This window comes from Perognathus longimembris, chromosome 8 (genome assembly GCF_023159225.1).
Source record: "Perognathus longimembris pacificus isolate PPM17 chromosome 8, ASM2315922v1, whole genome shotgun sequence".
NCBI classification, from domain to species: domain Eukaryota; kingdom Metazoa; phylum Chordata; class Mammalia; order Rodentia; family Heteromyidae; genus Perognathus; species Perognathus longimembris.
The window spans coordinates 1,240,142-1,253,900 of NC_063168.1; the positions used below are offsets into that span (position 1 = coordinate 1,240,142).

Below are 13,759 nucleotides of genomic sequence, written 5' to 3' on the forward strand. Positions count from 1 at the left end.
CAAGCCCAGCTCCCTGGGGCGCGTGTGTGTGTGTGTGTGTGTGTGTGTGTGTGTGTGTGTGTGTATGTGTGTGTGTGTACATTTCCACTGAGACTGAGGATAGAGAATGGAGATAGGAATCTTCCTAACCAGGAAGTCAGTAATTCCAAAACCACTCTCGGGGTTGAATGCTGACGATCTAGAAAGCCAACCTTTGGGCATCACTCTGCAAATCAGATAAATAAGTTAATTACTTAATGAACCATTTAGAAGATGTGCTGAGCCCCAGGTGCAAGCTCCTCTTCCAGAGTACGCAGGGAAGATTCTCCTGCAGTCATGCTTCCTCTCAGCGCGTTTCCGAGGCTGCGGCCTCCGGAGCGCCCCGTCCGCACGGCCTCTCCCCCGCGCCCAGTGTGCCACCCAGGCTGGCAAGGGGACTCTAGAAAGAGATGGGTTAGCCCCCCCCACCCCCCGCCGGGGCGGTGCTGTCGGGACTTTGCGGTAGGGGGAGCCAGGGGGAGATGAGCACAAAGAGGAGGCCGAGTCTGAGTGAAGGCAGTAGCCTCGGGCTGCCTGGACCTCACCGGCTCGCCTGTGGCTCCTGCCAGCCGGAGGCTTCCAGCTGCCTCACTGCGTTTCCGGTCTGTCCGGTGGGAGCCCCAGGTGTTGGCAGGATGGCCCGGGGGTGGGCTGCGCGGTTAAAGGCCGCCTTCGTTTGAGGGCTTCTCTCTTTCCGCACAGCCACCCGTGGGCAGCCATTTTGGAAACCACCGATTGGCCTGCTGGCTGAGAGGGGCTCGCCCGTCTTGGGGCGCTCACTGCCCCAGAAGGTGGTGCTGGCTGGGGACGGGGAGGGCAGGCGGTGCTGGGTCGCTCTAGGCACCCTGGGCTTCCTTCACCTTGGCCGCGGAGGGCAGGTGAAGGCAAGAGTGGAACGGAGCCGCGCGTGGAGTGGCAGCCTGGGAGGGGCCGGGCAGGGCAGGTGACTGGTCCACCCCCCCCCAGCTCACTGACTCCTCATGAGGCCCGACTGCGTTTCATCTTCAAAGGCAAGATGGGGCTACTCACCAGCCCCAACGAGGCGCGGCGTCATCTGCCCCACTTTATAGGGAGTGGTGGTCTGGGCTGGGGCTAAGCCTTTCATCCACAGAGCTCAAAGTCTTTGCCTTCTTACCCCTTGAGTACAGTGGGGAAACTGAGACCAGGCTCAGGTCAGCCAGAGGTGATGTAGCAGGGAGGAAAAGGCTGCTTTCCCAGCGGCTGGTTCTGCCAGGCCGAGCCCCATCCCCGCCCCCGCCCCCCACTTCACTCCTGTCTGGGAGATTTCCTGCCCTAAACTGCAGGGGGTTGTTCCAGCCCTCCTCAGACCCTGCAAGCACACGCTTCGGCTTGGCCCCTCCTCCGGGAAGAGACCCGGGGCACGCGGACCCTTTCCTTGTCTGGCTGGCCAGCTAGACCAGGCACAGCCTCCATCCTACTACCCTGGAGGGATGGATTCGTGAACAGAAGGAAGGAACTGGGTTTCAATCCCCGTCTCCCTTTCTGCGCGCCTGTCGGCATTGGGGAGACTGCCCTCCCTCGCTGCGTGGCCTCCGACGGGTCCTGGCCCCAGGCTCCTCAGGTCCCGTGCCTGGTGGTACAGTGCTCCGTGGGGAACTCTACGCGAGGGAGTGCCTGCGTGGAAAGTGAACCGGGGTGCTTTATCAAAAGCAGCGACATGTTCGACATGTTGGGGCTCGGCTCTGTGAGGGCGCCCGGAGGCCAGGAGGGAGGGTCAGGCCCGGCTCTCAAAGCTGGCTGCTTGTCTCGGGAGGGGAGGGCCCAAGGGGCTTAGCAAGTCATACATAGGAAATAAGAGCTTCCGTAGAATCTCCTGCTTCTCCAGAAGCCGACGGGAGTACTTCAGGCACTGTAAAGTACTGCGCCACCTGGGCTGAGGCAGGAGAATCTATCCCTTGAGTCCAGAAGTTCAAGGTCAGCCTGGGAAACATAGCCAGACATCATGTCTGGAGGAAAGGAAGCAGTGCTGAAGCCTTTGGCCCTGGTTTGTCTGCTCTGAGCTGGGTTCACCCAGGGAAAGGGAGTGGGCCGCGACTTGGCGTCTACCGCGGCGTCGGGTGCAGCCAGGTCCCTGCGACCTGGGGTGGAGCGGAAGGTTTCTCTACTTGCTTGCAGTTGAGGTCTCCCACGCGTGAGGAAAAGGAAGGGGGGGAGGGGGGCAGAACCAGGGCCCGCTCCTCGCCCTGTCACCTGCTCCCCGCCGGCCAGCTCGAGGGCTGGGCACGCGGGTGCCTGCGGTGCTGGTGATGGCCCAGCTCGGGCCTCGGGCTCTCGTCAGCCTTGGCTCTGACTGAGGCTGGCACTCCGCTCCAGCCACCTTCAGCCCTCTGCTAGTGAACTCGAGATAAGAGCAGCCTCTGGGATTTGTCTGCCCAGGGTCAGTTTGAACCAGGATCCTCAGATCTCCGCCTTCTGAGTGTCCATCAGCCCCATGCTGTTCTGTTGGGCTTCACTTTGTGCCAGTCCCCAGGCTCGAACCCGGTGCCTCCCTCTCTTCCTCGGCGTTCCCACTCCCATCTGGCTCTGCCACACCTGCCGCCTGGCTTTAGGCTGAATATTTTGGACGTGAGGTCTCAAGGCCTCCTGTGCCCCAGCAGGCTTTGAACAGCGGTGCAGAGCCCCCCCCCCCCCCCGCCCCGCGTGGCTGGATTAGAAGCAGGGCTGAGCCCCGGTGGCTGCAGTCGCCCCTCCAGTTGCATGGCAGTGAGGTCCTGGGTTGCCCATCAGCTGCGGAGGCCGGGACAGCTTGCTTGTGGAGATGCACGTTTGTGAAGAAGCGATTTTATGGGGCGAGTGTGCCCTGAGCCTGACAAGGCAGTGTGGCCCTGCCCAGATGCGCAGACTCTGGAGCTCCAATTAGCCACCGGCCTGGCTTCTGGGGGGTGCGGCTTGCTGTGTGGCTGTCTGCAAGCGCATGGACTGTAAATCTTTGTGGTGGGGTGTGTGTGTGTGTGTGTGTGTGTTGAGAGAGTTGATGAACAAGTTTTACTGCTTTTGCTCTGCAAATGCAGACTGCAGCTGTTGGTCTGGTGACCCTGCCAGAAGCCACCTCCACGGGTGGTTGTGGTGGGGAGGGGCGGGCGGGGCAGGGGCAGGGGAGGACAGAGCGGGAGTCGCTGCCCTCTGGCAGCTCTATGCTGACCTCTGCCCTCTCTGGCAACCTCAACCCAGGCTTGGCTCCGACACAAGCCCCTTGCCCCGTGTCACCCTCAAAGACCAAGTGAACCTGGAGTGTCTCCCCTCTGCCGTCTGCTTTTCGGCCTGGTGAAGCATCGTTCCTTCCTTGCTGGTCGTACTTGGCACAGTGGGAAGAGTCTCAGCCTGCAGGACTGCAGACTTGGGTCGGACCCAGGTTAAAAGGGTTGGGAGAAAACTGGATGTGGGCTGGGCACTGGTGGCTCACGCCTGTCATCTAGCTGTTCAGAAGGCTGAGATCTGAGGATTGCAGGAAAACCCGATGAGACTCCTATCTCCAGTTAACCAGCAGGAAACCAGAAGTAGCGTAGCGCTGTGCCTCAAAATGGCAGAGCATTAGCCTTGAGTGGAAAAAGATCACCTAGGCCCTGAGTTCAAGCCCCATGATGGACAAAAAGAGAAAAGAAAAAGAAAACTGGATTTGAGGAGTGGAAAATAGACCGTCAGGACTCCTGACTTCCTCCCCTTCAAAGTCTGTGGTTGGTTTTGTCTTACTTCCTCCAAAATGAGGTGCACCAGACATAGTTTGACTTAAACCTCCAACAAGGGAAGCTTACCTCCTGGGGTAAAGAGAGAGGACCGGCTCAGGTCTGGGAATGGCAGGCAGGGGCCAACGTTGCCTGGGTCCTAGGAATCCTAGACTTTTTGCAAGTGCATAAAGAGGGCGTAAAGTGACATGTTAAGACAGGAAGGCAGGCCAGAGTGCTTCAGGCAGCGCTGGATCCAACTCAGCCAGCTGGAGGCTCACTCTAGCCAGGCAGTGCTCCAGGAGACACCTAGGGGTCTCTGCCTGGGTAGCCGACAGTCCTAATGGGTTTCCTCAGCCTTCGTGTCCCCTTGGATGGCTCTGTGGACTGAGCTCCTCCCAGGCGGACCTGTCTCACCACACTCAAGCCCTGCTGGGCTGAGCCTCTGGCCAGCTGGCCCTACCCCATCTATGAGCCAGACCCCTGCAGCAAACCAGATGCTGTTTGAATCCACGCCATGGATGTCTTTCCCAGAAGCCCTGCGTTCTGTGACGGGGCTTAGCCTTGAGCCTCCTCCTTGCCGTCCCCAGCTTGCCTGCAGGGGACCCTAGAGCTTGTACGCGCAAGAGATGCGGAGACAGCAAGTCTCTGGTGGCTCACGCCCATAATCCTAGCTACTCAGGAGGCTGAGGTCTGAGGATCGTGGTTCAAAGGCAGCCCACGCAGACAAATCCAAGGGACTCTTACCTCTAGTGAACCAGCAAAAAGCCAGCTGTAGAGGTATGGCACAAGTGGTAGAACTCCAGCCTCCAGTGGAAAAGCCAAACAAGAGCCGAGGGCCCTGAGTTCAAGCTCCAATGTGAGCACTGGAATAATGAATGAGCACTGAATAGTGAATGAACACTGGAATAATGAATGAGCACTGGAATAGTGAATGAGCACTGGAATAATGAATGAGCACTGGAATAATGAATGAGCACTGGAATAGTGAATGAGCACTGGAATAGTGAATGAGCACTGGAATAGTGAATGAGCACTGGAATAATGAATGAGCACTGGAATAGTGAATGAGCACTGTTGGTCTAAGCGTCTGTGTCGCGTGGCTCGGGCTCAGGGTGGGCGAGGCAGGCTCCCTCCCGCACTGTGGACACCTCTCTGCTCCCTGCCTGCTCTGTCCACCCTCCTAGTCCTGTCTCCTTTGCCTTTGCCAGACCCCTTTGGTGAGGGAGATGAGTCCCGAGACTCCTGAGCCGCGTCGCGAGCCCCCGCGTCCCTCTCCCCGCCGCTCCTCTCTGCCCCGTGGCGCCTTCCTCCTGGGCGGGCTTCCGGGGACCGCCGCGTGGAACTGCAGGCTGACCTCCCTTCCCCAGTCACCCACCGCAGCGAGGGGGAGAGAAAGCGCCGTGTCCCAGAGTGGACTCCACGGGCTTGGCTCGGCTTGAGCCATGTGCCCGCCCGTCAGGCAGGCAGCCAGGCTGGACACCGTGATTGGCTGGCCCAGTTCAGAGCCGCTGGACACCGTGATTGGCTGGCCCAGTTCAGAGCCGGGGACTGGCCGCGAAGCGACGAGGCCCAAATGGAATGCTCTCGGAAACCTTGGACTCCGTAGCACGCCCTGCTTCCTAGTCACAGCCTTAGGCTTCGGGGTCCTGGAGGGTGTTAGGGGTGCCGTGCTCACCAGGTTCTAGCCACGCCAACACTCAGAGAGAGATGGCAGCAAATGACAAAGACGCCGGAGACCTGGTTCCTTTTCTGTGGCCAGAGCTGGGTTGACGTTCTCCTCACACAGCCCCTTATACTGACTCTCACACTCAGACCCACACGCTGGCACGACCACATGTGTGTACACACACACACACACACACACACACACGTGTCGACTCTCACACATGCACCAAGATTCCTGGCCCTGGGCCGGCCTGGGGAAGAGCTGGTGTTTTCCGGCCCAGGCCCCTCAGGGGTCAGGGTCTCTAGGCCCCGCTGCGGAGGCAGGAAGAACCTAGCGTCCCGTCATCTGCAGGAAGCGCAGAGGCAGGGGGAGCCGGGTGCGAGCCTGTCTCAAGGACTGCCCTTCTGTAGACCTCTGAGATGACCTCCGGACAGCACGTGGACAGGAAGGATTTGCCCCAGTCCCTGCCACGGCTCCCCCCGGCCTTCTGGACGAGGGCCTCCCGTTTCCCACTCTGTCCCCAGCAGGAGCTGGGCTCCTCAGGGCTCAGTTTCAAGGTTGGGACAGTGTGACAGGGCCTGATCACTCTGAACTCTGCGGGAGCTCCGAGCCTTCTGAGAAGGCGAAGGGTGTGGGTGCCGCTGGGCTTCCCCAGGCCCTCCACCCGGCGGGGCTGCTGGGAGTCACCTTCCACCCACCACCCTTCCCAGCGGCTGAGCCGGAAGTCCCGCTCCTGCCTCCCATCGCCCTAGAGCACCTCACCCCTGTTCCATGTGTAGGGCTCCACCCACCCCAAACAGCCGCGTTGATTGGCAGAAGAGAGTGTCCCTCGGCAGACCCTGTCCTGAGCCTGGCCGGCGGTGCCTGTGACGTCTGCTCTCTGGCCTTCCGACCCTGTGTCTTCAGGGACCGTGGGCTAGAAGGAGGCATTATGTCACAGGCCTCATTTCCTAGCAGTTGACTGTGTGTCCGTGTCATTTCTTGCTCATTAAGACAGGACAGATGACCTGTTCTGGGTAGAGTCACTCCCAAAGTCCCAGTCCTTTGGGGACAGAACTCTGGGCCCAGCCCTCTGCTCACTGCTCCGGTGTTTGTCCAGGCCCAGGACGGGAGCCCATAGCCTTAGGACGGAAGCTATGTGGACAAGGGCAGTAGGTCATCAGTTTGGTCTTGAGGACAAGAAGCATGGTTTTAGTGATCAGTGCTGACGAGTGCTACTCTCAGAACAGGTTCAGGTGAGATACACCTAGAAAAATGCATGCCCTCTAATCTTGTGTTCTGATGGCCTCGGAGCCAGAAGAGCCCGGCTCTGGGCCTGGGGCCTGGGAGCAGCCCCACCTCAGGACTCTTCCCAACTACTGACGGCTGGCGTTGTGTGGCTTGCCCGCCGTGGGGGCGCCTCTGTGCCCTGCCGTCGGGCACAGGCTGAGGAGGACGCCCCGCCTGCCCAGGTCACCACACTGGCAGCTCGCCCTGCTGGAGGGTGGGGATCCAGACTTCCCGCACCGGACAGGGGCCACGCGTGTTGGGGACCTCTCCACACCTGGGCTTCCATGTCTGCTAAAAAGTGGGGGTCACCAGGCATAGGTCAGCATGTTTTAGCAATGTTTTTGTTTGTTTTGTTTTTGCCAGTCATGGGGTTTGAACTCAGGGCCTGAGCACTGTCCCTGGCTTCTTTTTGCTCAAGGCTAGCATTCTGCCACTTGAGCCACAGCACCACTTCCGGCTTGTTGGTCATTACGTAGATATAAGAGCCTCGCAGGCTTTGAACCTCCATCCTCAGGTCACAGCCTCCTGACGGCTTCAGAGAGAAGGCTTTTCTTGGAGATGGCTGTCAGTCTGGGCTAGACCTCAGGCCCCAAGGGCAGGCAGAGTGCAGGGTCCCAAAGGCAGCCACCTCCACCTAAAGCCTAAGGGGCCGCGCGGGGTCCTGGCGCCCCAGGCAGGGAGCACAGAGCCAGCTCCGTGAACAGGCAGGGGCCTGGCGGGTGAGCCCCGGGCTCCGGCCCTGTGGCTCGGAGCGCCGCGGCTTGTGAGTCAGCCTCATCCCCTCCACAGGTGCTCCTGGGTCAGCCTTGTCCTCCCTCAACCCCAGCAGCTGTCCCACAGCCTCACTGGAGTCTTCCAGCACACAGGACACCTGCCCTCCTCCCGTGCCCGACAGCCTCTGGCCGGCGAGAGGCCATGTCCCTGCGTTTGGAAGGAATTGGGCTGCTCCGTGGCGGCCAGCGGCTTCCTGAGAACCCCCCCCCGCCCCGCCTTTGCTGCCCTTCGCTGCTCCCTTGGCCTTCGCGGACAGGGGGTTTCCTGGTGGATGAGGTTCCTGGGAAACCTCCACCCATTTTCCCCTTTTGTTTCCTAACCACAGTGATGTGAGAGGCCCCGCTTGAGCTGGTGGCTCCTGGGATGAGAGCTAGCCAGAGCAGAGCCCGAGGCCTTGCCCAGTGGGCTGCCTGCCACTCTCGGGCGCATCGGGTCAGCCTCCCCGAGGGAGGGAGGGAGGAAGGGAGGGAGGGCCGGAGGGCCGGCCCGGAATGAAGCAATGCAACACATGCGAGTGGGCGCGGTGGCTTCTGAGAAGAGCCGGCCCCCCAGATCCGGGAGAGCCACCCGGGAAATGGAAACGCAGCCCCTGCAGCCAGAGGACGGGCCCACCGTGCCATCAACACCGGGTCCACGCGTGCTCGTTCTTCTTTCTAAGCCCATGCTGGGGTTTCCTGGGTGCCATTTCCTGTCTGCCTCCTCGACGTGTGTCCTGTGAGAGGACCTGAGTTTCTGAGCGGATCCCACAAGGGCCTGGGACCTGGACAGCACAGCCTCACCTACAGACTGACCGCGAAGCCTTGCCAACTTTCCCCCTAACTGAAACATGGCTGGCCTCACCGACACATCCCAGGCGAGAGAGAGAGGCGGGGGGAGGCTTGGTGTGGGGGGTGCCAGCCAGGACAGGAGCAAACTTGCTGAGTTCAGGCACTGGTCACCGAGCAGGAAGCCCTGTCCCACCCCTGCTGTTGGCTTCCCGTTCTGCAGGGCCGCCCCTTGCTTGCCTACCGTGCCTGCCCTGTACCCTTGGCCCGCCTCAAGTCTGCCAAGCAGGGGCGTTCTACGGGAGGCTCAGGGTCGGCCTGCGTTTCGCCCGGAACCGCAGCTCTCCAGGAATGGGCCACGTCTCTGACTTGCACTCGGAGGAGAGGAGTGGAAGGAGCCGGGCCCGCTGCCCGTGGTCTGGACAGAGCGAGACCCGCTCGTGCCGGCCCGAGGCCCTCTGCGAGACGAGACGGGGACCAGGCCTGCCTTGTGCCGGCACTGGGGCTAGAAAGGGCTCTGCGCGTGCCTCAGGGAAATTCTCCACCTCTGAGCTGGAACCCCAGGTGGAAGCACTACCAGGGACCCCAGCCTCAGCCAGGACTTCCGTGCTTGGCTGGAGCCCCAGCCCTCCATGGAGATCCGCTCTAGGGAATTGCACCCCGCGAAGGAGGAAGGAGGGCCTGTGCCAACCTTCAGGCTGAAGCACGTTGGTTCTTTGGAAAAATGGCTTATGAAATGGGGATCCCAGGATTTTCTTTGGGACTTTGCCTCCTCTTCTCCAGCCCCCACTCAGATTAGTTTTTCTGGGGTTTTCCCTGCAAATGCAGTTGTGGGAATAAACATCAGAATGAAGTTGTGAAACCAGAGCTGGGTGCACTTTTTTCTCTCAGCAAATCCCCACTGCACGGGGTAAATACCTCGGACAGATTTTCCTCCTCCACGGTGTCCCGGGGCATGGCTAGGAAGACAACTGCACAGCCGCAGTACTACGCTACGGGAGACCTCCGACCTCTGGCCTGGAGCCCAGCCGCAGGCCTCCCTAGCGCCCGGGTTATTGACGGGAGAAAGGTGTTCACCTGTGAAAACAAAAGGTCTGGGAGGTGAGGGTCAGCCCACAGGTCTTCACGCCCTCTCCTGCGGGCAGCCCCTCCCCAGGCTCCATTGTGTTCAGGTATTTTCTTATCTCCTCACCCCCCCCCCCACTGGTTCTGTGGGGAGAGGTTGAAACCCGCCATGAGGGGCCTCAGCTTCTGTTCAAGGTCATGCCTTTCTTTCTTACCCACCAACGCGTCCCAAACCAGGGAAGTATGAAAACAACAAAAACTCAACCAGGCCAGGCTCCAGTGGCTCCCACATCTCATCCAGCTGCTCCGGAGGCTGAGATCCCTGGATCGTGGTTCAAAGCCAGCCCAGGCACTAAAGTCCCTGAAGTTCTATTTTCAGTTGCCCACCAAAAAGCACCAAGTGGAGCTGTGGCTTAACTGGTAGAGCACTATCCTTGAACTGAAAGCTCAGGGAGAGCGTTCAGTCCCTCAGTTGAAGCCCCAGGACTACAAACCAAACCCAAACAGATATTTTAAAAAGAACAATAGGAGGGGTGGGCTTGCTCAGGATGCATTGTACTCATAATCCGAATGGTGGAGTTGAAACCTCTTTGTACAGCTACTTAAGATGGGGGGGCTGGGAATGTGGCCTAGCAGCTGAGTGCTTGCCTAGGATGCATGAAGCCTGGTTCCATGCATCAGTACCACATTAACAGAAAAGGCCAGAAGCGGTACTGTGGCTCAAGTGGCTCAAGTGGCAGCGTGCTAGCCTTGAGCAAGAGGCTCAGGGACAGCGCCCAGGTCCTGAGTTTAAGACCCAGGACTGGCAAAAGAAAGAAAGAAAGAAAGAAAAAAGGTGTGAGGGTTCATGCCGGTAAACCCCAGCTACTCAGGAGGCTGAGATGGCGATTCGAAGCCACCCAAGGCAAGAATCCCAGAAAAAGCTGGAAGTGGCGCTGTGGCTTAAGTGATAGAGCACTAACCTTAAGCAAAACCAAGTCCAGAGACAGCACCAGAGTTCTAGTCCCAGAACCAGCAAAAATAAACACATAAATAAAAGTGACTTGAACTGTATTCTGAGGCCATGAGTAAGATGTAACCATTGCTTAGGAATCACAAAACCAGATGTTAAAAAAGAGAGAACAAAAAAGTAAAGAAGAAGAGGAGGAGGAGGAGGAGGAAGAGGAGGAGGAAGAGGGAGAAGAGAAGGAGGAGGAGATAAAAATCTATTCTCCCAGAGAGGGCCACTTGTCCACCTTGGTGTTCCACGCCATCTCGGCTCCCGTTTATCACCAGTTTCCCCCAGGAATCTCCAGTTTGTCCCCCAGTCCCTTACCTCCCTCCCAGACTCCAGTGCCAGCTCTGGCCTAGGCTGCCTCCTTCCTTACCCCATGCCAGCCCAGGTGGCTACCTGGCCATTCCTCTAATGTCTTCATCAACCTTCGGGATCTGCAGCCTCTGCTGCCCCCCCCCCCCCCACCGGGCTGTTCTGTGTGTGTGTGTGTGTGTGTGCGTGTGTGTCTTCATCCTGGGGGCTAAATAAAGCTCAGGGCCTGGACTCTGTCCCCCCACTTCTCCACTCAAGGCTAGCCCTCTATTCCTGGCTTTTGGGTGGTTAATGGGAGGTAAGAACCCCATGGACTTTCGTGGAGCCTCTTGAATAGCTAGGATTACCAGTGTGGGCCACTGGTGCCTGATTTGGCTTTTGAATCATACTTTGGCTTGTTCACTTGGTCCCTGGCACCTCTGAGCTACAGCCCCACAGCAGACCCCCCCAAAACCAGGACACTTTCCTCTTTGGGTTCATCAGAAGCTGAGATGTGAAATTCATTAACCAAGTGACTGCCTTCCAGAAGCATCTTGCGGTCCCCAGGGGGTGAGGGGCAGCGTGGCCATCCTGCTGTGCGGAGCAGGAGTGATCCTTGGCCAGGACTGCGAGCTTCAGGGGCTTTGCGAGTCTCCACAGAGCCGGGCCAGGCTGTGCAGAGGGACCAGCTCTGGCTGGCTGGCAAACCAGCTTGACTGGGGCCCGCCACGCCGCTGGCTTGGGGGACCTGGCGGGTGGTACAGAGCTGGCAGGGCTCGGGTATTTCAATCTTGGTTTGGGGCGCCTTCTTGGAAGCCTGCCAGGGGCAGCTGGGGGTCACTCCCTGTGGGCCGCGCCGCTCTGCCCAGCCATTTGGGGCTTAGGTAGGGCAAGTTATTGTGGTGGGAGCCCCGGCGGCCGCTTTCATCAGGATTTTGTACCATGAATTTGGTTTTGGACGTTAGCTCACAGAGCCAAAGCTGGAGCCCTCAGAACTGTTTCCAGCAGCCGGGCACTGGGGGCTGCGATCTGAGGATCACAGTTCAAAGCCAGCCCAGGCAGCAAAGGGCCTGAGACTCTTAGCTCCAGTGAACCACCAGGAAACCAGAAGGGATACTGTGGCTCAAAGAGCCAGAACTCCAGCCTTGAGCAAAAGAGCTCAGGGACCGCGCTCAGGCGCCAAGTTGAAGCCCCACTATCCACCAAAAAAAGCGAGTTTCTGGCTCTGTCTAGGGGGGTTCCTGGGGTCCGTGACTATCCCGTGGCTACCACCTGGCGCTCCAGGAGGGCAGTGGGAAGGCCTGGGAGGCTGGGGGCAGGAGGCCTGGGGCTGGCCATGGTCAGAGCCTTCCTCTTGGCCTCCCAGCTCCTCCTCGGGGCTACTTAGGTGCCACAGGCAAAGTTAGGGAGAAGTCTCCAGCGGCTCTCCTTATCCCAGGCCCGAGGAGCCGGCAAGGGAAAGGCAGCAGGACCTTCTGGGGGAGGTTGGTGTGCCGGGGCCATGGAGAACGCCTTGCAGCGGGAGCCTCACCTGCCTCTGGAGTGCTCCCCGTATCCCATTCCTGCAACCCAGCAGACAGATGCCCACCGGGGAAGGGCTCCCGCAGGGACGAGGGCTCCCCGGGAGCCAGTCTGCTCTCTCATCCGTTAGAATGGGATTTGGACCTGCTTCACCTCTAAAGTGGAGGTGGTAGGAAAGGCGTGTGGATATTTACCCCCAACCCCTCTCCCTCCTGCCTCCCCTCTCTCCACGCGCCTCCCAGACAAGGCCAGGCCGAGGTGCGCACAGGACAGGTGAGCCCAAGCGGGGAGCGGCCGGATCTCCTCCCTCCCTCCCCTGAGGGCCTCCTTCTGCTGCTTCCAGGCGCGTGTGCCACAGCAGCCCCTGCAGCACTCGTAGATGTGGGTGCACAGCGCGGAGTGGCAGGACCCTTCGGGACCTCCCTGCCGGGGCGCATTCACAGTCCTGTGGGAGTGGGGTCCTGAACCCGGTCTGTGCCTGTGCGCGCACGCGCGTGGACTCCAGGGGTGGGGGGGGGGGCTGAACTAGCTTTATCGCCCAGAGCTGCTGTGTTACCACCGGAGCCACAGGGCCGGCCACTTCCCATCCAGCGGAAGCTTGGGCCCCTGGACTGCGGGGGAGGGCAGTGCGGTCTGTCTGTCTGTCTCCCCAGGTCTGCTACCTGTGCCACAGCCTCCTGATGCTGGCTGGGGTGGTGGTCAGCAGCCGGGACATCACTCCAGACCAGGGGGTGAGTCTCCCAGGAGGCGGGGCCGGAGCAGGGTGGGGTGTCCGGCTGTGTGTACCCCCCAGGCTGTGGGGGGGCCAGCCCTCCCTCGGGAGCTGCAGAGTGAGGGTACCAGGGCCTCTTCCTCCCACGCCATCCCACTGGTTTCCGCCAGGGATCCTGACCTAACCCTGAGTCCTTGTCCCAGCCCCCGCCTCCCCTTCCTGCCCAACTTCCAGCAGGCAGGGAGACCTGGCTCTCCCTCTCTGAGCTGCCCCCCCCTCGGGATGTGCCTGGCCCTCGCCACGCCCTCCCCGCGTCTCCACCCCCACAGGGAGAGCTGCAGCTGCTGTGTATGCAGTTGGACCGCCACATCAACACCCATATCCGGGAGAGCCCACAGGCCATGCACCGGACCAAGCTCAAGGACCTGGCCACCCAGATGTACATCCGCTGGCAGGAGCTGCTGACCCACTGCCAGCCCCAGGTGGTGCCCTGAGCCCGTGAGACCCGGGGGGGGGGAAAGGAAGTGGCCAGCTGGGCAGAGCTGACCAGAACCAGCAGCACGCCCACCCCCACCGCAGCTGCCAAGCTCCCAAGGGGCTGGGCGGACAGGGCGGGCGGACGGGAAGGAATACGAGTGCCTCGGGACCTCCATCCTTCTTACCAGGAATCCTGCGCCCGGGGTGGGGGTGTCAGTGCTGGGGGAGGGGGGCAGGTAGAGAGAGGCCTGCTCCTGAGCAGGTGCAAAGAGAAACTGAGCTCTGGGGACGGGCCAGGAGGGGCCCAGAGGCTCCCGCCTCCACGCCCGCCCTGCCCACACACCCTGCAGCGGTCTCTGTGGGAGGGACACCCCAACGGCAGCAACTGTAGCCCTGGGCTTTTCTCGGAATTTCTAGGTAGTAACATTTATTGCTAAACTAGTTTGGTTACGGATCCATTTCGACTTGAATCCGTAAGATCCTCCCCAAGCAAGGTTGTTAGGAACCCATACACGCATGAGC

At 60.2% G+C, this 13,759-nt stretch overlaps 1 protein-coding gene across 1 annotated transcript in view; it reads left to right on the forward strand.

The window, feature by feature from the left end:
* Fam178b (family with sequence similarity 178 member B) overlaps window positions 1-13,759 on the forward strand; it is an 80,704-nt gene that overhangs the window by 66,185 nt on the left and 760 nt on the right. The window contains exons 14-15 of the mRNA XM_048352301.1: window positions 12,702-12,779; window positions 13,090-13,242. Coding sequence (XP_048208258.1) covers window positions 12,702-12,779; window positions 13,090-13,242 — 231 coding nt within the window. The remainder of the gene's footprint in view (window positions 1-12,701; window positions 12,780-13,089; window positions 13,243-13,759) is intronic.